The sequence below is a fragment of the Elephantulus edwardii genome, unplaced genomic scaffold, assembly GCF_000299155.1.
Source record: "Elephantulus edwardii isolate Elephantulus edwardi_28Jun2011 unplaced genomic scaffold, EleEdw1.0 scaffold00263, whole genome shotgun sequence".
Taxonomy (NCBI): domain Eukaryota; kingdom Metazoa; phylum Chordata; class Mammalia; order Macroscelidea; family Macroscelididae; genus Elephantulus; species Elephantulus edwardii.
In genome coordinates this window covers 1,341,865-1,366,592 of record NW_006400013.1, presented here as the reverse complement: position 1 = coordinate 1,366,592, position 24,728 = coordinate 1,341,865, and the positions used below count along the sequence as shown (strand labels likewise).

General features: G+C 45.6%; 1 protein-coding gene across 14 annotated transcripts in view; it reads right to left on the bottom strand.

The window, feature by feature from the left end:
• Positions 1-1,489: 1,489 nt before the first annotated feature.
• Positions 1,490-24,728, bottom strand: part of TPM1 (tropomyosin 1 (alpha)) — a 29,901-nt gene continuing 6,662 nt past the window's right edge. For 3 of the 14 annotated variants that reach the window (XM_006899594.1, XM_006899600.1, XM_006899598.1), the window contains 7 exons: positions 16,371-16,504; positions 13,741-13,858; positions 12,363-12,433; positions 11,499-11,574; positions 11,000-11,062; positions 9,847-9,916; positions 1,490-1,572 (listed from right to left, as the gene is read on the bottom strand). In XM_006899594.1, coding sequence (XP_006899656.1) covers positions 1,490-1,572; positions 9,847-9,916; positions 11,000-11,062; positions 11,499-11,574; positions 12,363-12,433; positions 13,741-13,858; positions 16,371-16,504 — 615 coding nt within the window. Of the gene's footprint in view, positions 1,573-2,686; positions 2,761-6,842; positions 7,041-8,459; positions 8,586-9,846; positions 9,917-10,999; positions 11,063-11,498; positions 11,575-12,023; positions 12,100-12,362; positions 12,434-13,740; positions 13,859-16,370; positions 16,505-24,548; positions 24,687-24,728 lie in introns of those variants that run through there. The other 11 variants (XM_006899599.1, XM_006899596.1, XM_006899603.1 and 8 more) reach the window with 10 other exon arrangements.

The window sequence follows — 24,728 nt, the reverse complement described above, 5'->3', positions numbered from 1 at the left end:
TTAGCAGCTAAGAGCTTAACTTCTGTGTGGCTTAGCTCATTCACTGCCACTGAGTCAGAACCGACTCCTAGCTGATCTTCCACAGGGTCTCTGAAGCTATAAATCACGAGAGGAGACCTATCTCTCTCCTTTGGTGTTGCTGGTGAATTTAAACCGCCAGAGAGGCTGGGCCTGTGTGTTAGCAGCATACGTTTCTATTGGTTAGGTCACCCGAGCCTACTTTTTGCACTAATAAAAAAACAACTCATGGCCATGAAGTTCGAACCAACACACAGCTGACCCTCCACTGGGTTTTCAGAGGCAGAAAACTGTGTGGGAGGAGACTCTGCCTAAAGAAGATCTGATGGATTTGAGCTGCCTGCCTTTGGATTGGTACTACCCCTTGCTCACCAGGCCATTAGAGCTCTTAAAAAAACCAACCAACCAACCAACCGCACAAGGCCTGTACAAGAGGATGTAGACCAATAACACGAAAAGAACTTTTGGAAAAGGTCTTTCCTGTTTGGTTAGAATAGTTAGTGTCTTTAGTGCTTTTGAAGGATGACACTTGAAATCCAGTTCCTCCCGGCCTTTGGGACATCATTCTGTTTTAAGAAAGTGTTTTCAGGTGAAGATGGGTCAACCACGCAATTCTAGGTTCACAAAGTAAAAACCATACAAATGACAGGACCACCAAATTTAGAAAATGTCCTACAATGTGCACTTTATTCCATATCATTATACAATGTTTACATATAGTTATAACTCTTAGGGGGAAAAATGCTGTTTCCTTCTTTCTTCCACCAATTGTATGTAGTGCCTCAATCTTTCACTTTGACATGGAGAATGGAAGAGGGTGGAAACCCACATCGGATGCTAGCCTACAAACTATAACACGCTCCAAGTGTGCCAATGATAGTGGAACTGGAATCTTTAAAGAATAATGTGGCTTACAAACTCTTGGCTTTAGTTAATTCAGGCATATAGGAGTTATAGTCTTGACTTGCAGTAAAATGCAAGACAAAAATAAATTAGCGCTGGACAGGATTCTAAATTGTACAATATTGAACAAAAGGCTGAAGGGGGACCTTTTATTGAAAGTAGCACCAATCCACACCTGATTGTGCTTCCGACATTTACACTCCTGCTGACAAGACCCTTGGCACTTTGAGTGGAAATCTTTCTGTCTCCATAAGGATTTGACTGGCTACGCACACTGTGTCGCTAAACTCAACTAAGTGTGGCAACATCAATCTGGGAAATGGCACATTTAAGTCTTTTGTCACCCTGCTGTGGGTTTGTTTACTCCTGTGTGTGCGCGCGCGTGTTTTCCCCGCCCCTGACCTAGCTGATATTCCGTGGATGTTTCTGTGACAGTGGTAAGAGTAAATTAAAAAAAAAAAAAAAAGAACATGGTAAGGGGTTTTCATGGCAAGCAGGTGTTGAAAAACAAAACAAAACAAAACAGAACAATAAAACAAAAGAATGTGGTCGCCAGCTAGGGAGGTGTTCACATGTTGTTTAACTCCAGTAAAGTCTGATCCAGCATCTGATGCATACTAAGGTTTTCTTCTTTGGCATGAGCCACTTTCTCTGTGGTGGGATTAGAAAAGTCAGTCATGAATAGCTGAGCTTGGACACAATGGTGGTCTGTACACTCAGGCAAGCAAACATCAATCACAAACACAGGATGAGATGATTAGAACTAGGCATGCTCATTTCCACACAAGGACCCAGGGAAGGGGCAGACGGCACCACCCACAGGATGCAGGGGCGCAGTGGGGCATCGCAGAGCGGTCAGGGGCAGCCTCCCCGGTGATCTGCTCTGAGAACAAAATACAGACTGCGCCTGGTACTCGGTCACCCCGTGGGGACTGGGAGAGGCAACACCAAACACAGCTGGCAGTGCTGTTACACAAACTGGACACGTTAATCACAGCAGACATTGCTGAGCAGTTAAAGGCTCTAAGAGCTATGCTGTCTGTAACATAACCGTACAGGAGACAAGGAGGACATGAATAGGGCTTCGGGTGACGTCCCAAAGGATTTATTTCTGTTGCTCCTTCGAAAAGGATAGATTATGAGAACGTGGTTCATGCATATACTCCATTAGGACATTTTCTTACTATTCTGCTAAGTGTTCTGTTCTCAGCATGACATTTCCAACCAAATGCCCAACGATACCATTAGAACTCTTTCAGACAACCTGGAACTTCTGACATGTGCGCCTGTTACCAAACACGATTTTACCCAAGCAGAGGCACATTGAAACAGTATTCCAGATATTAAAAAGGTATGGATATGCCACATGAATCATATACACAACCTTTGCTTTGGCTTTCTTAACTTAAAAGCAGGACTCTTAGTTCTCTGGGTATAAAAACATATTGTGGTCTTCATTATATTCATTACCTACTCAGTTCAAACAAGCAGACTGACTTTTGCGGAACTGAGTGCTGTACATAATTACACACAATATGTGCATATTAGCACAGAGCTCTTCTTGAAATGAAAGAGAACTTTATCATTCCAGCTATAAAGAGGGGTCTGCAGGCAAGGGCAGCCTTTGAACTGATGAGTCCTTTTGCTTACACGGTTGCAGGAAGCCACCGTGCTCAGCCCCAGGAGTTGAAGGGGACGCAGTCTCAGATTTCTGGCACATGGGCTCCATTCCTAGAATCCAGCCCAAGTTCTTTCACCCTCAAGCCTAATCCTCATTCAGGGCGAGCTTTAGTTCGTTAGTTAGCCGGCGGTTTTGCTCAAGTTGCTGGTAGAGTTGGTCTGTACAGGAAGGTCAGCAAGCAGGTTAGCAGAAAGAAAGAGGCAGAAGGAACAGAGAGGTTAGGCAGACTCATCAAAGTCGACAGAGGACACAGAGATGTCACTGGTGAGCAGGATACTCTTACCCCACGGTCATCTGTCCTGTGTCCAGGAGGGCTGGACCACAGAAGGCCTAGTAGACTTAGACAGTGTCAGAGTTTTCCCTCTTGGTTGGGAGGGGAGAAAAGGGAGCAATAGGGTCTGAGAAAGAGAAAAGGAATGCTGATCTTGTACCCTACGAGAGAACTCGCTGGTGGATGAAGATGAATGTGGTGCTTGGAGACAGTATGAGGCAGGGCTCAGGTCAGCACATTATCGTCCTGTCTTGCTTGTACTTGATGGTGACCTCCTGGTAAAAGCCCGACCCTTTCCAGGACTCTGGCCACCTCTTCCCAGGACCCCTTTTATCTCTACTCACAGAGGGAGGGCTTTGCATTTCAGCCTACCAAGAGAGGGGCAGGATCCTCTTCCTGTGTGAGATTTTTTTTAATTGCTGAAGTCACTTAAACAGAATACAAGTATCAAGAGAAAAAATAAATTTAAATAAGTTAAACAGTGGAATAAATGGCCTTTAATTAGATCCAGAGTTAAGGCTGGTCTGCTTCTGGTAGGACTGAATTATGAATAGGACTACTGGAAAATGACATTTCAGGTAAATTTGGAGCAACAACTGATGTCCTTGATTTCCCTAAGGGATGCAGCGTTCAGCAAAAAACAATGTTAATTGAAGGATCTGAAGCCAGTCTTTGCAGACAAAACTGCTCAACCATCACTGGAATTCAACAGGCAGAGGCCCTGGCTTTGAGCTTCAGATTTCTTCAGAAGCCCCAATTAAGTACAGGCATGCCTGAGAGGTGCAGGGAAAAATTTGGTAGATGACTACCAGACACTGGTTTCAAAGTTTTTTAAATAGCCAAAAAGGAAAAAAAAAGGGCGCTAAAGCAGGATCTTGTCCCAACCTTGAGCTGTAGTCAACTGTCCTAGCTGAAAACCAAAAAATTCCACCAAACTAAATGTGACCTGAATCTAGGACCACAGGGAAAGCCCTGTCACCAACAGCCAGCTGGGGGAAGGCCACCAGGTGTCCTGAATGCTGTCCTGTGCTCTTGTGAAGCCTCCCTGGTTACAAACCACCTGGGATGGTGAAAAAGTTGGGGGCTTCCTTCCACAGGAGGAAGCAGCTAAGCTCCTTGTGCTCCCCCACATCACCACGACACAGCTGGAAATTCTCAACTTGCATCTGGCTGAGACCCAGTGAGCTCCACCTGCCTCGAGGAGCACACAGGCATTCACCTTCACTTAAAATGTTTACGGATTTAGGTTTTAAGGAGAATGACATTCACATTTGCTCACCGGATGGATGCGTGTGAAATGAACAAAACCTTCAACATCTATCTGCAGGGTGAATGCTGTTGTGTTGCTGATTGCCTTCGAGTCGAGCATGACTCATAGCGACTCCCTCTACAACTGTGGACATTTATCAAAGTTCACCGAGTTTCCGGAGGCATGTTGTTTAGGAAGTGGATGCCACTCCTGCTTCCAAACCTGCTATAGTATGTTATTGTTGTTATGTGCCATTGGGTCACTTGTGATGTGATCTAAATATTATATATAAACATGGAGACCAGTTACATGGCAAGTAAGCCAACCACAGCAAGAATTCTATGAGACAATGGACGCCCTAAAAATGACAAGAGGCAGGCACCTACCCCCAAGAAAAGCTTGAGGATGTCTGGTTCTTTCGAATCATGTTAGGATCAGAGTGGTGATCTGGATATATCAGGATCTTCAAGACTTGGCAATCGTACTCCTGGGGGAATGTCCAGTCTCTAACCCTACATTAGAGGGTAGGCCACTCTTGTGTTAGCTTCCTTTCATCAATGACTGGATATGGGAATGATGCTCTGGTAAGCTTTCTAACTTGGGAGGTCCATTGCTGCAACCTCTCTGCTCATCCAAATGTCATGACTATTAAAACAAGTGCTCAGATGTCACCTCCCCCAGGAAGTACCCTGCTACAATCCCTCTATTCCTGACTAGCTCTACTCGGACACCATTTCTTGAGCTCATATTAGCTTTATTCATCTCCTTTCTCACCAGGTAGTCAGCTCACTATGGCGAAGAACACTCTGGGCTCATCTCTGTACCACCTGCCCACTGTATTCTCCCTGACCCAGGCCTGAGGACAGCGGCACTAACTACACAGGGACAGGCAGGAGGACTGTTTGCTGAACTCATGTTTGGTCAGGATGGACCAGGAGAACTCTGGAGAAATCCCTGAGAACCCAGAAGATCTATGTGAATTCTGATTTAATGGCAGTTGTTCCCACCATCGCCTGCTTGGGACATGTTCTGCTTCAGCCGCCACTGAGCTGACAGGTTGGGTGACTAGAAGAGGTAGAGGTCCACTTGGGAAGTCAGCTCCTCTCAGATCAGTACAGCTCTTCTTTAGGTCCAACTGAGGCTCTGGCAGCAGCAGGCTGGCCTGACGCTCTCAGCTACAAGCTCCAATAATTTCTTATTAAAACTCACCTTGCTAGTTTATCCCCTTGTCCACCCACATTCTTGGGGTATTCCAGATCTGCCTTCCCGATCCATCTGCCTCCCATTTCTTCTTGTAGCCTTACAGAATGTATGGAAGTCTTACACAGGGTTTCAAAAAACCCAGACATGTCTCCTGAATGAAATGAGCGAATGCTCGGTAGAACTAGTGGACCTGTCTATGGCGGGATGCAGGGTGACTCAGGGAAGGGTACATTACTATTACTGTGAATTTTAATAAAGAACAAGGCAGGGATCATGATCAAAAGCAAGCACAAATAAGAGATATCATCTTCCAAGGGAGACAACTATCCAGATTAAAAATCCTTATCACCACTCAAACATTTTCATTCACAGTTCTCTTAAATATTCTCTCTGCTCTGAAGCTTATAGAGTGGCTATGACACTATATTCAGGGCTTGCTGAAATGTGTTTGAGTGTAGTGGTACAGCAAACCTCTTGGGTTAATAAAATCACATACAAAAACAAAGACGACTCACATTTACAACAGAGGAGAAAGCTAGCAATGTTGAGAAATGCTGGGAATTAAACAGAAGGTACATCATTTTTTAAGTTCTAATTTTTCAATGAGAGGTTTTCTTCAGGCGGAAAGAAATCACTTAGTTTCTGCTTGTGAAATGAATCAAGGAAGCCCAAATAAACCATTCTGAACAATTCTGCCAACTACTTCAGGAAAGAGAATAACACAATCAAATTCACTTTTAATGGCTCTACTTAACCAGTTTCTACAAACGAAGAAAACATCTTTCAAACATTACACATGTACAACCCCTTCTAAAGGACGCTCGCTGCTCCTGCGCACAGGGCCATACTGAGAAAACCCACAATATCATTTTCACAATCAAATGAAGGTGGCTGAACAAGGAAATCGACTTTTAACAATTTTAACTCTTCTTTGTGCTGTAAAAGGATGCTCAGTCATTAAACTGGTTGAAGCAAAATTCTCTTCCACCTTTCTAGATACTTAAGTCCCTAACAACGTGAGGCAGTTCTGTGGCCGTTCCTGGCGAGCTTGTCTACATTTATGCATTCTCTGATTCCCAATCAAGGTCATTTAAAGACTAACGCATAGAGACTTCTGCGTTCCAAAGAAAACTTCTGGCATGGGGAAGGCACAGCGCAAACCAACCTTCCAACTCCAGCAAGCCAAGTCCCCTATGTCGTCATGTTTCTCAACCCAGACTATTAAAACCCCCAAATCCCTAACATTCTCTAACTTTTGAAACCAGATCTTTGAGAAAGAACATGGGTAGTTCTTAGAAGTTCCACAGGGAACTTTTTTGGAAATAAACTCTTGATTTTGCACTCTTGACATTAACAGTTTTTAGAATGAGAAAGAGGGGGCAAAAACAAAGGGGAAGAAAAAAAAAGAAAGCAGGCGCCAGAAAGGAACCCTTTGTATGTATGAAGCAGATAGGTAGCTTTATTCAGCACTGAAACAAAAATGGCAATAAATAAGAAATAAAAATAGCAAACAGAAGTAGCTTCCGCAGCGTGTTTATTTTACACTGAGATGAAGAGCCTCTGTACAATAGACAGCATAGGATGTGCTTGGCCCTAAGGCAGGATGCTAAATGAAATGAGCAGGGTCAGCTGGAGGAGAGACAAGCTGCACAGCTCAGAGAGGAGCATCCAGTTTGATGAAGGAGTCTTGGGAGAAGTGAAGCAAAGAAACTTATCTGCGAGAAGATAAAAGGCGGGAGAGAAAGAAAACAGGCGCACAATGAAACAAAGAAAATAAAAACCCAACTCCCAAAAAACCAAACAGGAGAGCAGTGGCTGCAACACGGGTGAGAAGCAGGCATGCAAACACTGTGAGTGGCTGACCTAGGGGAGGTGTCCAGCCTCACTACAGGGCCTTTGGGGTTCAGGTTCATTGTAACACAATCCAGGAGCAGAACTTTAAAAACATTCTTTAAGTTGCACTCACTTTTTAGACTATGTAATCATAATCGATGTTAGGTGGGTTTTGGCCATAGAGTCACTCCACTTTTTAGCACCTGGAAAGACCTTACAGACAGGTAATCTGAACTACCACTAATTTACAAATGAGGGAAGAGAAGGCGGAGTCTCCTCTTGTTTTCATGGTGACAGTAATGTCTTTACGGGACTCTTTTTTTCATTTCAAGGGTGGAGATGTTCTGAGATCTGAAGCAGTCTGCACATACCACACTCCTCAAGCTACTATTTTTCTGCTGGTGAAAAGGAGCGACAGGGGGTCTGGAAAGGTAACTTCCAGCCACAGTGGAATTCAATGTGATATCATTTAAAGGACTCTTGGTGGAACATTCCAGGTTAGAATTTACAGAGGTAAAATAAGCTCCATGCTCAAATTTGGTTAGTAGTATGTAAATCAAGTCCATGAAAACAAGACTACTCCAATTCTCACTGCCCCGTAGTAGCACAGACTGGGGGCATTTGCTCCAAAACTCACACCATAAACTGTGTTTAATTTCAAGTTTCTTTGACATAGTTTGTGGTACATGTTTACTGTGAGCACTTTAATTACCGCTACACAAACACAGGAAATTAGACTTTGTCACCCCAAGTGAGGGCTCATTTCTCATTCTTAGAAGGAAGAGATGATCAGTTACACCACACTCAAGGCTACACTGGGTCATTCCAATTGCCTTCTGCGCAGATTTGAAGGAGCCTTGCTGTCAAGTTCCTGTCATTTACATTTCTTTTACCTAAAAAGTTCCCTTTGTATTTAATAAATCTCAGGAAACCAAATCTGTTATTTCTTCGGAGACTCCTACACAACTGTGTAGGATCTTCTAGTTTTATTCAAGCCAAATTAATTTCCTAAAAAGGATAGTGCTCAAAATCATTCATATTCTAGGTCATTGCTGGTGAGGAATAATCGAGCTCAGGAATGATAAACAGATTCTGAAAGGGAAATGACCTGCACAGTTAGACTGAATCTATTTTTGTCTTTATATAGGAATAGAATATTTGTTTGTGGTTTTTTTTAAAAAAAACCCTCACACAACCAAATCCCCTCCCTGACTATGCTAATTTATGCCAAAGAGAACAAACAGAGGGGGACACAGATGGAGGTGATGGTGGGAGGGCAGGAGCAGTGGCGAGTCTCTCGCGTTAGCGTGAGGGCACGGGTGAGCAGGCAGGGTGGATGAACATTTACATGGAAGTCATGTCGTTGAGAGCGTGGTCCAGCTCCTCGCTGATGGCTTTGTACTTCAGTTTCTGAGCGTACAGCTCGTCTATGACCAGGAAGTGGAAGGCAGAGGTGCAAGGACATGGAGAGTGATCGAGAGATGGAGGGTGAGGGAGGGTGGCATGGATACCATCCCAACACAGCAGCAAGAAAAGGGCAATGCATGAAGGAATTGATGCCGCAGCAGGTGGCCAGTGCAGGAGGCACGTGCGTTTTGTTTTTAAAATAAATCAAAACAAAAACAGAAAAAGAACAAAACCCATTAGAAAATAAAATGAGAAAGAATATGAAAATCATAACAAATATGGTAAGGCAGATCAGTAAGCCATGCTAAACCTTAAACACAACTAGAGAAGGTGTTGCCTTGATGACAAAGAAAACATTTCTTTTACAGTTATATTTTAATCACACTGGAGTCATCAGCCACCTGCAGCTATCCACAGTGGGTGGGAGGGAAATATATATTCAAGGGCAGTGTTTGGAAGAACAATTTGAGAATACAATCTGTAATCCTTGTCTCGCTCACTAGGCCACTGACATCCCATGTCTTTAATCCATTTCTTGTGGCCTTCTCACCCAGTCTGCCCCACTGCTGGTTTAGAACTCCGAGCAAACAATGAGAGCCACTCTGTTTATGGTGGTGGTGTAGTGAAGTCTGCATTTTTGATTTGGCAATGTTGAAGGCTTCCTATTTTGCCACATCTTGGCAGACTGATTTGCAAACATTTGTGACTCTCTTGGTTATTATCTACCTGTACCAACCAACTTCCAGTCTCCTCCTCCCTCAGCTCCTCTGCTTATATATAAGCTGAGCCATCACAAGGCCCGGAACTCAACACTGAGGATTTCCATGAGGTGGAGTGGGTGCTATCAAAATAAAAACTAGTTTAACAGTGAAATGCATAAGCATGACCTGAAAACACAGTGACCGCCTCCTCAGCTTCAGGATATAGGGCATTTTGCCATGAGAATGAATGACTTTGAACTGATACTAGGATAGGATGGATTGTGTCTAAAAATAAGTCCACACCATTCTGAAAATGAGTAATTACCAATTAAGAGTCTCTCAAACCTACAACCGCCTTGCTCACAATGAGATAAGCCTGCCCAGTTGGTTGACCAGTCACCTGGTGAATAGAGGATGCAGGTTTGAAAAGGCCACAGAGAGAAAATTCCAGAGGACAGGCAGGAGGAATGTGCGAGAGCAAAGAAGTCACTGAGATGGATGCACTTGGGGGTGTATAATTGTTCTGTTTGCTCAGCCAATATTCCACAACATGGATCAAATAAAAAACTTAGGATCTTACCTTCTAAGTCATCAATGCTTTTCTCCAGCTTAGTGACTGACCTCTCTGCAAACTCAGCCCGTGTCTCAGCCTGCAAGGGTTCAATATGCTTTGAGTCAGAACCGGATGCTTTTGTATTTCTAGTAGCTGTAAATATTTTGGGAAAGGGGGGTGTTCCTGGGTGGCACAAAAGATTAATGCGCTTGGCTGCTAACTAAATGGCTAGAGGTTCAATCCCAAACAAGGGCACTTGGGGAAAACTGGGAGAGAGACCAGGTACCGAAACCTCAGCCACCGAAAGGCTGATAAGACACAATGCTACTGCCAACACATATGGCATCACCATGAGTTTGAATTGACTCGAGTAACTATTTTAAAGTACAGGTGACCCTTGAACAACATGAAGGTTAAGGGCATTGGCCCCTAATATGGCTAAAACCTCCAGTAATTACTTTTTACTTCAATGCTCCATTTACTGAGGAGACCAAGTGTTGCTGCAGAGATGAGTAGCACCACGTGGCATTTTAAGTGGATGGTCACATCATTCGTGCTCTGGTGGCCTAGTGGTAAGGAGCTGTGCTGCCAACCCAAAGACACACAGTTCAAATCTATGGGTGAAAGATGGGCAATCTCCTCCTGTATAATTTACAACCTCTGAAAAGCCACTAGAGGGTTAGTTATGGGTCGGTTCCAACTTAGACAGCATACATAATAGAAGCAATAGCAAAAGCTCACTGCAAGAAAAAGAATCCACATAAAAATGGATCTGTGCAGTTCAAAGTGTGCTGTTCAGGGCCCACTGTATAAAGGAAACAACTGAATGAAAATGGACCTCTGGTGGCCTTGTGATAAGGAGCTACACTGCCATACCAAAGGCATGTGGTTCAAATCCACCAGCTGCTCTGTGGGAGAAGGATGGACAATCTCCTCTCCTGATTTATTGCCTCTGAAAACCTGCTGGAGGGTCAGCTATGGGTCAGTTTTTACTCAATGGTACTCAACAACAATGACAGTGAGAGTGGAGAGCACAGGACATTAGTTCAGAGATAACCTTTGAATGCTTTTGACTTGAATCATCTCCACTTTAAAGGAAGAGCCCTGGCCACTTCCATGAAAACCAGCTCATTTACAACATAGCTGACTTTATCTCCAAACCACTCGCTCTTCATATTACCTCCTTGAGCTTGTCAGAAAGGACCTTGATCTCCTCCTCGTACTTGTCTTCCTTCTGTGAGTACTGTAATGAGAAAGAGCATTCCAGATGTCAGGCTGCCGTGCATGCTACGCTCACGTCTTCTCAGACAAAGAGAGCACCAGTCCCAGCCAACAGATGTTAAAGATCTCTTAGGCGGTAATGGAACCTCTAATATTAAATGGCTGGCTACAATGCATTCTGTTTTCTTGCCTATTGTTTTACATGGGAGAGGAACAAGATAACGCAGTTACTTGGCGCTTGGTCTAAATTAAATTGTTGCAGATGACTTACACACCACATGAAAAATAAACTATTAAAAAAAAATCTGTTATTTAGCACCATCAAAAAACTACTGTTTACCAAAATGCCTACTGGTCTGTTGCCGTCATCTGCAGGGTCTCAGAAGAGGAAAACGTGGGCTCTTTTGAGCAGCTTTTAAAAGGTGCCTTTTGTCCCCCACACCATGCTCCTGGCCTACCTTCTCAGCCTGAGCCTCCAGTGACTTCAAGTTGTTCGTCACAGTTTTCAATTCCTCTTCAAGCTCGGCACATTTGCTAATGTTTTCGACCAGAGGTAGAAAGAGTGGAAGACAAGCCAAAGGTAGGAGGAGAGAAAAAGGAAGAGGGGGGTGGGAAAAAAGGAAAATTGAGTCCTAGAGACGAAAGGCTGCCTTAAAGTAGCCAAATCACCAGCCATTAACATGCTCAATTTCGCATGGACACTGGCCCCCAACCTTGCAACAGTGGGAAGGCAGGGTGACAGAATCCAACAACTCGGAAGTGTGACAATTTGGCTTCTTTTGTGGCTGCACGGAGGAGTGTTATGAAGGAAAAAAAAAAACAAAACCCAAAGGACCAAAAGGAAGCATTTAAAGCAAGATACGAGACAGCAGAGGGTGCAGTGAAGGTGTAGTCATTGTACCAATGGACGAGCAAACGGACTAGAAGCTGAAAGACGCCTCAGTTGCGGTTAAACCTAAAAATCACACGTGAGCCATCAGTACCTTATCCTCTGCAGCCATTAATGCTTTCAAGGTCTGATCCATTATTCTTAATTGTTCTTCCAGCTGTCGGACTTGGCTGTTAGTGGACACAGGAAATGCACAAGGCCATTCACAAAATCAGTGTGCAGGTAAGGCATGCAGTGGCACACACATTCACACACAGACAACCCCACACGAGTCTTCCACGGTCCACACTCGCGGCTCATCTGAGTTAAATGAGCACATGAGGAGCCTGGAGCCGAAACAGAGGTACAGGTGCAGCTGCCAGAAGGTCATGCTGTTTAGTCACACGGCTTTGCAGCACCCCCCACACAGCCTCCTGGCGCCAGGCCTGCTTACCCTTCTGAGAGCTCGGCCCGCTCCTCTGCACGCTCCAGGTCACTCTCAATGATGACCAGCTTACGGGCCACCTGCAGCAGGACAAACACAAGACACATGCCAGGGGGCTTGTAAGTTTTGGGAGTGGTGGCAAGAGGCGGGGAGCAGACCCATCAGTCCCTGCGGGTGCTCATCTACAAACAAGAAGTTTCTCCTTCCTGTGGACTGGAGAGAAGCCACACCCTGCCACACGCCGCTGACAGAGAGGGAACAGTGAGTTTCCACTTGAAGACCCAGAATGGTGAGGACTGGATAGTCTTCATTTTAAGCCTGACTAACTCAGGTTGAGTCTGCATAATGACACCACCAGCAGACCAGAGTGTAAAAAGAGGGCGGTCAGATAGGAAATCCACCTTCTCCCAAAATGAGCAGCATAAGACTTGGTGTGCTCATGGTGCACGTTAAGCTGAAAAGGTGGGCTGGGTGGTGCTGGAAATAACAGTGAGAAAATGAGATCAATTTGGAACTCGGTTCATCAGCCTCCCATGTGCAGAGGAGGTTAGAAATGCTGACAGAACAGCCACAGAAGCTAACGTAAGACAAACTGATGAGAAGGCAGATGTTCTGGGGAGGAAAGCACCAGAGAAGAGAAGCGATCCTCTACAGCCGTTCACAGAGTAGACCCATGATAATCTAGGACATGATGCTGGTGGTGCTAGGGGCAACGCTCATGGAGGGTCACTGAACAAAGAAAAAACTGAAGCCTCAACACTGGCTCTGATTCCAGAGGAGGCTGTTCTGATGGCAACACACCTCGGAGCTGATTCACCCATCAGCCTGTGTTGATAACAGGACTCTCTCATCCTGAAGGACAGATGGAAAATGAACTATTGCCCCACAGCAGTGGAGAATCTCCTTTCACCAGACACAAAAGTCCCAACTTTCCCTTCTCCTGGCCCAAACTCTTTTGTCCTGCCTCTGCTGGGGGCAGGGGGAGTGCTCGCTGGTCTTTCTCAGTGTTACTGACTGGCTCCATGACAGGTCTAGGAGTCCTTAACAGGGTCAAGTAAAAACTGTTTCTTACAGGCAAAAAAAGGGACCCTGGGGGCACAGTGCATTATGTACTGGACTGCTAATGGAAAGCCTGGTGGTTCAAATTCACCAGCGGCTCTGGGAGAAAGATGAGGAAGTCTCCTCCCATGAAGATTTTCAGCCTTGGACACCTGATGGAGGGGCAGCAGTGGGTGGGAGGCAAAGGAAACTCTGGTTCCCCAAATCACCGATTTTGACCAAGGAAGTTGAGTGCCTCTCTCAGGAATGCGAGACTGTGCATTACTCCTTAGCTGTCCCAGGGTCACTGGAGGGGCACCCATGAGGTGTTGGGCCCCAAGGAACTGACCTCTTCATACTTGCGGTCGGCATCTTCAGCAATGTGCTTGGCCTCTTTGAGTTGGATCTCCTGAATTTCCATTTTTTCCTCATCCTTTTGGGCTCGGCTCTCAATGACTTTCATGCCTCTGAAAAACAGGACAAGCAGGAAATGCCAAGGTTTAGAGCTGACCTTGTGGACGCACGGCTCCGTGGTGGGATGCGGGCTCCGTGGGGCTGGCCGAGTAAAAGCGAGCACAGAACTACTTTTATTTTCCAAATCATGAAGCAAGACTTTCCAACGCTAAAGGCAGGGAAAAAGACACAGTTCTCTGTGTTCCCTGTGAATGAAATCTCAGTCTGGGCACGTGGGAAAGTGTCCAGGCATCTGATGATTAATGAGAGGCAGCATGTGAGGGTCCCATATGAGTCAGTAAGATATGGAAGCAGGGGAGAAAAATCAATGTGCTCTGCTTACTAAACAAATCCTGGGATCGCTGCCCTTTCCTGGTGGGAACTACATCCTGAAAATGGACTAAGGCTAAAACACAAGCATATTCATCTTCATGGACCACTTTTCTGACAACTATGAGCAATTTCATGTGATTGATCTAATTTTATATATTTAGATATATAGATATATATTAGATCAATCACATGAAATTGCTGGCATGTGACCATTTCAGGTGGGCAAAAAGCGAAACTTTGTATGGTTCAACTTAATACTTTAGAAAAGAAACCGAGTTTTGCTCTTAATGGACAAGTTCATAAAACAGGCACTGAGAGGCAAGGTTGATGGGTTCTTCTCAATTGCATATATTAGAGGGTTCTCCTGCATTAGTAGAAAGTTCTGGTGTTTTGCGGTAAGAGGCTAGGCAGTTTGAGTCCACCAGTTGTTCTCTGGAGAAATCATCTCCCATGCAGTTTACAGCCTCTGAACACGTGATGAAGGGTCACCTGGCATGTTGGTTCCACCTGGCAATGAGTTGGGTGGTGGTGTAGTGCCAGGCTACAGAAAGCCACCCATCAGCAACTGCTCAGCAGAAAGAAGGTCAGTCTCCCCCCGTAAAGCTTTACAGCCTTGGAAATCCAACAGAGGGTTGCCATGAGACGGAACAGACTCATGGCACTGGGGTTTTCCGTGGGTAGTATGTTTCAGGAAATGTGGGATAAGCTGTGAAATGTTATAAATGTGTAAGTCATGTTAAAAATAGGACTGAATTACCAAAATGTAAGTGGGCAGTAAGATAAGGAAATCACTGATCCTTGATGAAGAACTAGAATGTATCTTGGGAGACCCAAATTCTGGCCTTGGATGAGTCACAAATTAGCTGTGGCACTTTGGCTGGCCACTCCAGGCTCCGAGCCCTCCAAGTCTCTCATTTGTAAAACCATAGGTTTTGTCCTAATTGGTCTCTAACCTCTCTTCTATTCCAAAAGTTCATCATTACCACACTGCCTGCTAGATTCACCAGCAACTGTATGTCAGGCACGACTGAGCCACAAAACCACTGTCGTGTGTATGGCGGAAGAAAGGACCAGTCATCTTAAAGCACTGTAAAACCCACAGTTAGAGAAGAAACGATAAGCAAGAATGAACAGTAAGCTGAAGACGTGAAAGGCATCTTTAATCCTAAACCTGAAAGTATCTGTACATGGAAGCAGGTGAGAACAAATGGTCCAGATGGCTGCCTGTGCTCACCTGCCCCGGTCACACAAAGCACTCACAGAGATAAGCTTCAGTGTTCAGAACTCTATGCCATATCTCAAGCACAACCCTCTCTAGTCCCATGGAGTCTCCAATGGAGTGATTTTATGCAATATGCCACATCCATTAACAGGAACAGTGGAATAGAACAGAAGACATCTTCTAGAATGAGACATGCAGCCCTGTCTAAGCCACAGTCCCCCTCTACTATCACAAAGCTGAATCTTGGAGCAAAGAATAAGGGAGAACCAGGTTATAGTGGGGGCTACAGCCTGGCATGGGTATACCTGATTGTATTCACATGTGTCTTACCTACAGTTAAGTCCCAAACAATTAACTTTTTATATATTATTGTTTTTGTGTGTGTACCGTCAAATCGGATCTGACTGGTACAGGAGATTACTCCAGTAGAGCATCTGGTGGATTCGAACCGTGCACCTCTGGGATTGCAGTGCAGCTTCCTGCTACTAGGTCACCATAGCTCCAACAATTAACTTCTGCAGAGCATATTCGCTTTATCTGTGCTTTCTACCTGTTAGGTGATTCAACATCTGGCAGCCCACAGTTGATTTATATAAGGCATTCGCTTTGTCGGTGCACTAAAAATATCAAAGCAGAACTGTCTGTGGTCCGCAGGACTGAGAAAACCAACATGCCTCCTTGGAATTTCTTGAGTACATGTCTGTCTTCCTGGATGGTGAGTTCAGTGAAGGCAGGAACAGGGTCTTTTTCTTCTATGTTAACCCTGGAACTCAGAAAAGTGCTTGTGTATTGTAGATAGCCCATTAATGTTAAATAAACCAAGCCATTAAAGCCTATACCTGCAGCCAAGTGAGGAAATGATCCCACCAAAGGACTGTGAAATGCACAGACCTCAGAGTTCAGAGAAGCCCTATGGGCCCACGAGGAAGGAAGGCTTGTGCTAAAGCATGGGCTGCATAAGACGTCTTTACCTCTCACTCTCATCTGCTGCCTTCTCAGCCTCTTCCAGCTTCTGCAAAGCTGTTGCCAGACGCTCCTGAGCACGATCCAACTCTTCCTCAACCAGCTGGATGCGTCTGTTCAGAGAAGCGACGTCAGCTTCAGCCTAGGCAGAGAGTGAAAAGCATTTCAGGGTTGGAGAGAAAGTGAGGGTGGTGCCTTCAGGAAGTGGCTGAGACTCAAACACTCATTTCAGACAGGAAGCCTGGGCCTTGGGGGGGGGGGGGGAGAGCTAGCTCTAAGTACACTGCAAACCCTCAACAACCCTGGCTGTCTCAGACATCTACACACTGATTTACACAGTGTATGTGTGTATACAAACCCACAGACCTAACTCTCACTGGGCCGATGGACCATGTCAGTTAGCAAATGCTCTCTCACTTGGTTCCTTACTTCCAGATTTCAACAAACTGACCTTACTTTCTAAATGAGAGCTTAATTAGAGCCCCTTTATTCACAGTGGCCTGAGGTGTGGACAGAGACCACAAGACTTACCCAGGGATCAACCACATGAGAGAGAGACAAGTGCAGAACAGGTCCATTCTCCTCGCTCCTTTCTCCAAGGAGCCTTATAAAAGAAGTTTTAAAGTTCTTTGGTTCTAAATATATACTGTATAGACACATAACAAAATCTACTTCATTGTCTCTACTTTGTTACCGGGGGAACACAGCCAAAACAAATTTCCCATGTCTTTTTATTATGAATTCAATGTAGCTTCTTACAGGTTAAGGTTGCTACAACAAAAGTATCAAACTGCCTAGGAGAAAACCAATGCAGAAAGGATTTTTTATTTGGTATTTCTATCTCTGAAATAGGTTGTTCCTTTCTTGGCAATTCAATGATTGCCTACTGCTGGCAACCTCTGCTTCTAGCAGCTTCAGCACTGACCACAGTGTAACATACACACACAATTGGCGGCCTCTAAATATGTATGCATGGATGTGAAAGACGGAATTTACTAATTGGCTACCATTTCCTCATCCTCATCCACTCTTCAATCTATGTTTAGCAAGGGGCAGTGGGTTTTCAGGGCACTTGGGAGTTTTCTAAACATTATAATACATATTTAGGGATTCATGCTTGTTCTCTATATACATCCTGTCATCTTGACTAAACTGTAAGCTTCTGAAGCACAAAACCCACCGCATGTTGCATGGAATATGGGCTCAATAAACAAATCTGTCTTGGCAGAAATGCAGCCAGAATGCTCCTTAGAAGAATGGTTATTTCACTTTTTTTAGGTTCATCATCAGGAGGGGACAGTCCCTAGAGAACAGCATCCTACTCCAGAAAGTGGAGAAGACACGCCATGAGACGGACTGACACAGTGAGTGTAATGATGGCCAGAGGCTGCGACATAGAGCAAGACCTGGCAGCGCTCTGGTATCCACAGGGTCACCGCTAACACAGGCCTGTTGAGTAAAAGTGCAAAACTAACCTAATTTAAACAAATGCAATTTCTCCACACATGCACGCAAGGTACAGTTTCAAATGCACATGAAGTGAGGGAGTGGCTGCGACCGTGTGACTTTGCCCTCCGCTCCAAGGAGTGATGAGAACATTTCGCTCTTCTAGGTTTTTAACACCCTGAGTTATCAGGGGAAGGGAAGGGAAGGGACTAGGGCATCCCCCAACAAGGACTCTACAAAAATATTTTATCTTGACAAATGGTAATTATGTAGTGATTGCTTGGTGCCCGGGAAATGTGAAGGAGGGAGCAGCAAAATGAAACAACCTGAGACTTTCACAGCCCAGCAGCCCGGCCTGCTCACAAAGTCAATCATTATCAGTTCACAGCCAGGAACTGGGCCCAAGATGTCTGAGTGGCAGATAATGTTTTTTAGGCTGTCTGTTTTTGAGGAGAGGTGAAGGCCAGAGGGAGAACAAATTTAAGTGCAGGAAGCCAGCTTTTAAAAAATCATGGGATCTGGTGTTTTGTTTTGTTTTTTTTAAAGAAAGCTGAAGGGACGGATACATTGCAGGGTATAATTTAGGGTTGTTTCATCACTTTTCTATAGTTTTCATTTCCAGTAAAATTCTAATCCTTTTAGAAGCAGAGGAAAAACAAGTCCACCCTCCCCTACCACCATCAACACACAAAACCAAACAAAATCCCTCAAAACTCTGTCTAAATTAGGCATCAGACAGTTTCCTTTTCTTTTAGGGATGAAGACTGGTATCTTCGTTAAAGTGCTGTGACCCACTGTGACATGTCAACATTTTCCTTCAGACGTGGGCATCTCAGGACTCTGGGTTCACCAGAAGACCACTGGTCATGTCACAGAGAAACACACAGATGAAGTCTAGTTCATCTCCAGCACCCGCACAGCTGGGCCAGTGCACCCCATTTTATGCCTGCCTCTGCAGAGTGTTCCCCACCTGAAAAGTCCTCTCCTCCAGTAGCCCCCACTTTAACCCTTCTTTCCTTAACTCTTGACGTTCAGTAGAAGGCCGCTATACAAATGTAGCCCATCCTTCCCAAAGAAGCACACTGGTGACCCTCAGACCTCTCAAACTTCAGGATCAGGTTCTACAGGAGTATCAGCCAGCATGGCCTTTGGTTCCAATGGGACATTTGTTTCTAGGAGCCAAGACGGCAGGCCAGGCACATGAAGGGTGACCTGGGGCAGGTGGCCCTTTCTGAGGAGTTGCTACAGATTGCTACTGGAAAGGGTCCCTAGCACCATTCACCCCAGCAGTTCCCATAACCTGCCAGCGTCAAAATCAACTAAGGGATGTTTATCAAAAACACAAACGCACGGGTCCTCTCCCTAGGGACTTGAGGAGGTGAAGAAGGGCGGCAGAGGAATCTGAATCATAAATAAGCAACCCATTCCCCTAATCCCACCCCAAGAAGCTGGCAAATCCTGTGGGAACTACTTCTCTAGCTCTTCCTTCGAAAGAGAAAAGAACAGGGCGGGACCTTGGACCCACAGTGCTAAAGCATGCACGGTCACACAGCTGGTCAGAGGGAGGCAGGACGAGAATCCAAGGCTTTTGGCTTCAGTGAGCTGGCTCTCTCTGCTTCTTGTCACAGTCTCCCGGAACATCACACCAGAGTCAGATTTGGCAGCTCTCTGACTCCTGGACTCTTTTCTCTCCGCTGATGTCAGAGAGAAAGGTTCTCTGCCTCCCTGCCTTCCCTAAACCTCCTTATTTCAGAAAGGCCTTCAGGGACTGAACCTCACCAGGCCAAGGAGAAGACCGATGGTGCTGCCATCCACTACATGCGTCACCCATCCTTTTTGAAATTAAGGCTGGATATGCTGCCAGGAGGGACCAGTCCTTGGAGAAGGACATCATGCTTGGAAGGGTGGAGGGTCAGTGTAGGAGAGGAAGACCCTGAGGAGATGGATTGACTCAGTGACTGTGGCAATGCGATCATGTATGTTAGAGACCGTGAGGCTGGCTCTGGATAGGGTAGGATTCAAGCTGTTGCTCGAAGGTTTGCTGAGGGCATGTAACAATAACAATAAAGCTAAAAGCACCATTAAAAAAACCCCACAAACAACCCACTAAAAGATAATGATGTTGTCCACCTTCAAGTCAGAACCAACCCAGAGCATGACCTTCCAGGAGTTTTCAGAGGCTGCAAAGTACACAGAGGAGACTGCCAATCTTCTCCCCTCAGAGTATCTGGTGGATTCGAACCAACTGCCTGTGGATTAGTGTCAACTCTTTACAAGGTCACCAGAGGCCCGTAAGGTCTATTTAGCTATGTCCTAATGTTCCTGTGCTCACAGCACCTGGATCGTCTTAAGTACCTGCCGTTGGCTCTGTTAGGAACAGCCCTTCGCCACATGGCCATCTGTTATTTGAAAACAGATATAAACACCCAGGCATTTGGGGTGGGTCAAGACCCCAGATGCAAACGATTTCTAGGCATGTAAATGACCCTTTGTGGACTGGGTTAGCTTTCCTCTAACAACGGCCCATGTGTTGATGGTGCCAGCTGAGTCTTTCAGTTCGCGAGGCTTGTTTAGCTTCGTTCAAAAGTGCTATTGTGTCCCAGTATGTAATGAACTTCTCAGAAAAAGACTCCTGTGTAGTAAAGGTTACCAATGTCTTTCTGAGATCTATGTTAGTCCACCACCTAGTGCCCCACACTCAGGAGGCACCCACCACTCCTGCCTGCCCCCGACCTCTACAGAAAACAAAGGAGTGCTGTGGCTCAGTGGGTAAGGAGTTGTGCTGCCAACACAAAGGTAGAAGGTTCAAATCAATCAGCCGTTCCCGGGGAGAAAGACGGGCTATCTCTTCCTTGTGATTTACAGCCTCTGAAACTCCACTTGAGGGTCGACTGTAAGTTGGTTCCGATGTCACAGCATTCAGGGAGAGATAGATACAGAGAGCAAAGGGGCCCTGGTGGAACACGCATTAAAGAACTCATCTGCTGAGAGGTGAGTGGTCTAAACTCACTGGTAACTTTTGGGTAGAAAGATGCGGCCGTATGCTCCCATAAAGAAGACAGCCTTAGAAACCCTACTGGAAACGCTATTGTCTGGCAAGGTTACTGAGGCAGAATCGAATTGATTCCAGTCGGTATACAGAAAACACAGGCATGCCGTCAGCCCCAGTAGAGCAAGATATTTCTCCAAATCAAATTCAGGGGGAAAAAAAATCTCTCAAGGCCTAGATTCTTATGAAAGCCAGATGGGTTAGCCAATGCAAATAAAAGGTTAAAAATAGCAATGGCTTTCTTTCTCCCTCACACACACATACACTTACAGAGAAACCCACTCCCCATATTCCAGTTAAGATTATGACGAAGAAATAGTGATCAGAGTGTAATAGGTGATCCTAAAAGATCCTCTGTAAGGTTTCACCTGGCAGGGTAGGGCAGAGAATGACCAAAGGTCAGGCCTTTTTATTTTATGCAAACGGTAGTTCGACTGAGGTTTCAGCTGGCTTGCTAGAAAGGCCAGGGGACTACAGCCGAAAGATACTTGTGTCCTTATATGGTGAGGAAAGGGGGAGAGAACCCACTGATGACATTGAGGGGCATTCCCATGGATAACAGATAAACACAACCTTCTCTATCTGTGCCAAAGCCTGTAATTTATGAGACATATTTGTGTAATGAGGGAGGACGGGCATGAACAGGGCATTGTGGTGCCTTTGCCTTGCCACCACAGCAAAGTGGAAAGGGAGCGTGTACATACATTCCAGTTACAGCCTCCCTGGAAGGGAGTGTCAATGGGGACAGAGAACACACCCTCAGTTCCTGGTCCCAGGAACACTGGCCACCTCCAAGAAGACAAAAGGCCAGGCAGGTTTGCAAATTGGTTAGTTCCCAATGATTTCACACAACCATCAATTACAGTCCTCCTGGCTGTGATACTAATTCTTGTTTGCTGGAAACCAGCCACAAAGGAAGGGGTCTGGTGGTGCAATGACTAAGTGCTTGGCTTAACTGAAAGATTGGCAGTTTGAACTCACCCACCTTTTTTTTTTCTTTTAACCTGCTTGGCAGGAATAAAAGGCTTAGTGATCTGTTCTCCAATAGGAAACTTTCCTGTGTCCTAAAGGGTCGCTATGAGTCATTATGCGCTTCACAACAACAAATCCAGAAACAGGTGGTTTCTTCCTGCTATCTTAAAAACCAAAAAAAAAAAAAACCCCAACAATGACACAAGACAAACAAAGCCAAGTGGGTCACAAGACCTAGAATCAACCGCTGCACTGGGCAAAGCAGCCTCATTCCACCTCCTGAAGGGCCCACACACCTTGGAGAAAGTGCTCAGGAGGAAATGAGGGATGGCTGCTTTTTTCTGGAGGTAAGTACTTGTTTAATAGCTCTATTAACTACAGCCCGTCTGGACATCTGAGACTGTCTGAACTGAGGGCCAACTCGACAGTCAACGACTTTTTTTGCAGTGGCTCCTAAGTTTGTCACTAAACCTTTATCTCTGCTGCCAAGAGAAACTGTTACTGCTAGCTCAAGTCATAACTCAAGCTGAAACTCCAACTACCAAGGAACAGTCTTATTATTAGCCACCTTTAAATTCCTGTTTCAGAAGTTAGGAAAAAGCCTTGAATGGGGAAATCTCTCTTTGGTGGCTTGACCCAGTCCTCAACTGTTGGAATAATACAAAGTTCTGCAATCAATCATCCAATTAGACAGCTTCCAAAAGTTACATTTTAAAAAAGAAACGATCTAAATTGCTTGTAACTTAAGCTTTGGAAAAGAATGAAAGCATTGTCTTGAGCCAATGGTGCAGGAAGACCAGGGTTATAAAACTGCTGTACGAAATAGAAGGTGAGTATAAAAGTCATGCACATTCCATAACGTTTATCTTTCTGCACCTAACATCAATCACTATGCCAGGAGTCCATAAAAGGTTCCCCTAGATAGGGTCATAGGAGCCCTCAAGGTTCAGAGGTTAACGCATCTGGCTGCTAGCCAAAAGGCCAGTAGTTCGCACCCACCAGCTATTCCATGGGAGAAAGATCAAACAGTGTGTTCTGGGCAGTTTGACTCTGTCCCAGGGGTCACTGTGAGTGAGAACTGACTCAATGACAGTGATGTGGTTTTGTAAAAGGTCACACACACACACCCTTAGGTGAGGGGAGTTTTCCTGACTCCACTAATATCACTTCAACCATCAAACACTTTCTAATCTGCCCACTTCCTCTCTCCACTCAAGTTGCCAAAAGAAAAGTTACTGATTGAGAGCTCTTTAAGTGCAGTATTTTAAGGAGGAGTTGGTGAAACGAGCAGACCATTTTCAGCACCTTTCACAAAGCAGGGATGCCAAGTTTTTGTAAGAGCTGACATATACAGTATCACTGTACCCCCCCTACACATACTAACTGCTTTACACCTTAGGCAGGTAGGTACTACGAAGGGCCATATTCTAAAAAGTTAGAGGCCAGAGGCAGAGAAGTTAAGTAACTTGCCCAAAGTCTCAAAGCTAGTAAGCAGTGGAGCCAGGATTTACATTTTGGCAGAGTCCAGAGTTCCTGTTCTTATCCATTATGTTCTATTAGTTTTCAGAATTCAAAGGCAGCCTATTAGGCAGCCAGAGAGGTACTCAGAATTAATTTATCATCCAGCCAAGAGCAGAGACAGCCGCTCAGCTCTAGGGTGACTTGTCTCCTAAAGCAAATATGGAAAATTATCGTTTGCCTTATCAAGTTCCTTATTCCTGTCTGTACTGTGTCCAAAACTTGCTCCAGTCAGGCCTTCCTCTGAAGAGAAGTGGTATATTCCATGCAAAACAGATCTCTGAGTTTCTCTGGCTAGCGCTAGTGCCATCACAAACTTTATTTACACAAAACCATTTACTCAACTCACAAGAGCCCCAAGTATCAAGCACAGCTGGATGTGACATTATCACTTGTTATAAAATAACCAAGATGTTTAAATATCCTGATTTAAAACACACATACAATAAACACATTACCAATACTTTTAAACTGCTTCTGAAACAGTTCCTGATACAGGAGCCTTAGGAGCAAGGAAGGAAACCAGGCAGAAGACATTCAACAGGGGAGAGGAGAAGCGAGTAGAATACATCCAGTAACTGTTGACTCAGGGTCAACTTTCTCAAAGATTCAGTAACAAAGAATATCTATCTGTACAAAAGAATTTGGGAGGCAGATGGTTAAGAAAAGGGCTGCATCCTATACAGTTCTCCCATTGCAACCAGGCTCTGTCAACGCCTCAAATACTCCAGGGAGATGGGCTTCCAGGAAACCACAGGGTCGACGGGGAAGGAAGGCAGCTTAGCATCCCCAGGCCCTAAACTTCAGCACGTCCTCGTAGATGGCTTGTCAGTGTCCTGTCGTTTCCCAAAGGAAAGGATTTCCAAACGGAGGGACCTCACCCCTTCCCACGCTCAGACTAACTCGTGCCAAATGCGACTTGCACATCCCTGGGAACCCAAGGCTGGGACGGTAAGCCACCACCCCATTAACAGCCCTTTCCCGGGAAACTGCTGCTTCCCCTTGGCGCCTTTACTTTAGACCATGGGGATGGAAGGTCTAGGCCCCTCCTCCGATGCCCAGGCCAGCTGGCCCAGGTGCGACAGGTGCGCCTCTGTGGCATGGGGGCGGGGACAGGTGGGTTCCTGGCGGTCCTCGCTGGGCGCAGCGGGGCTAACGGGAGAGGGGGCACCTTCCAAGGGGTGATGGGTGGGTCCCTTACGGTCTCCCTCAGCTTTCTCTCCTGGTCCAGTTCGCGCTGCAAGCTGCCCGCGCGCTCCTCGGCGGCGTCCGCCTGCTCCTGCAGGCTCCGGATCTTCCTCCGAACGGCCTCCAGCGAGCTACTCCCGGCCATGGCGCGGGGCGGCGGCGGGCAGGAGAGCGGGCTGCGGTGGGAGAGGCC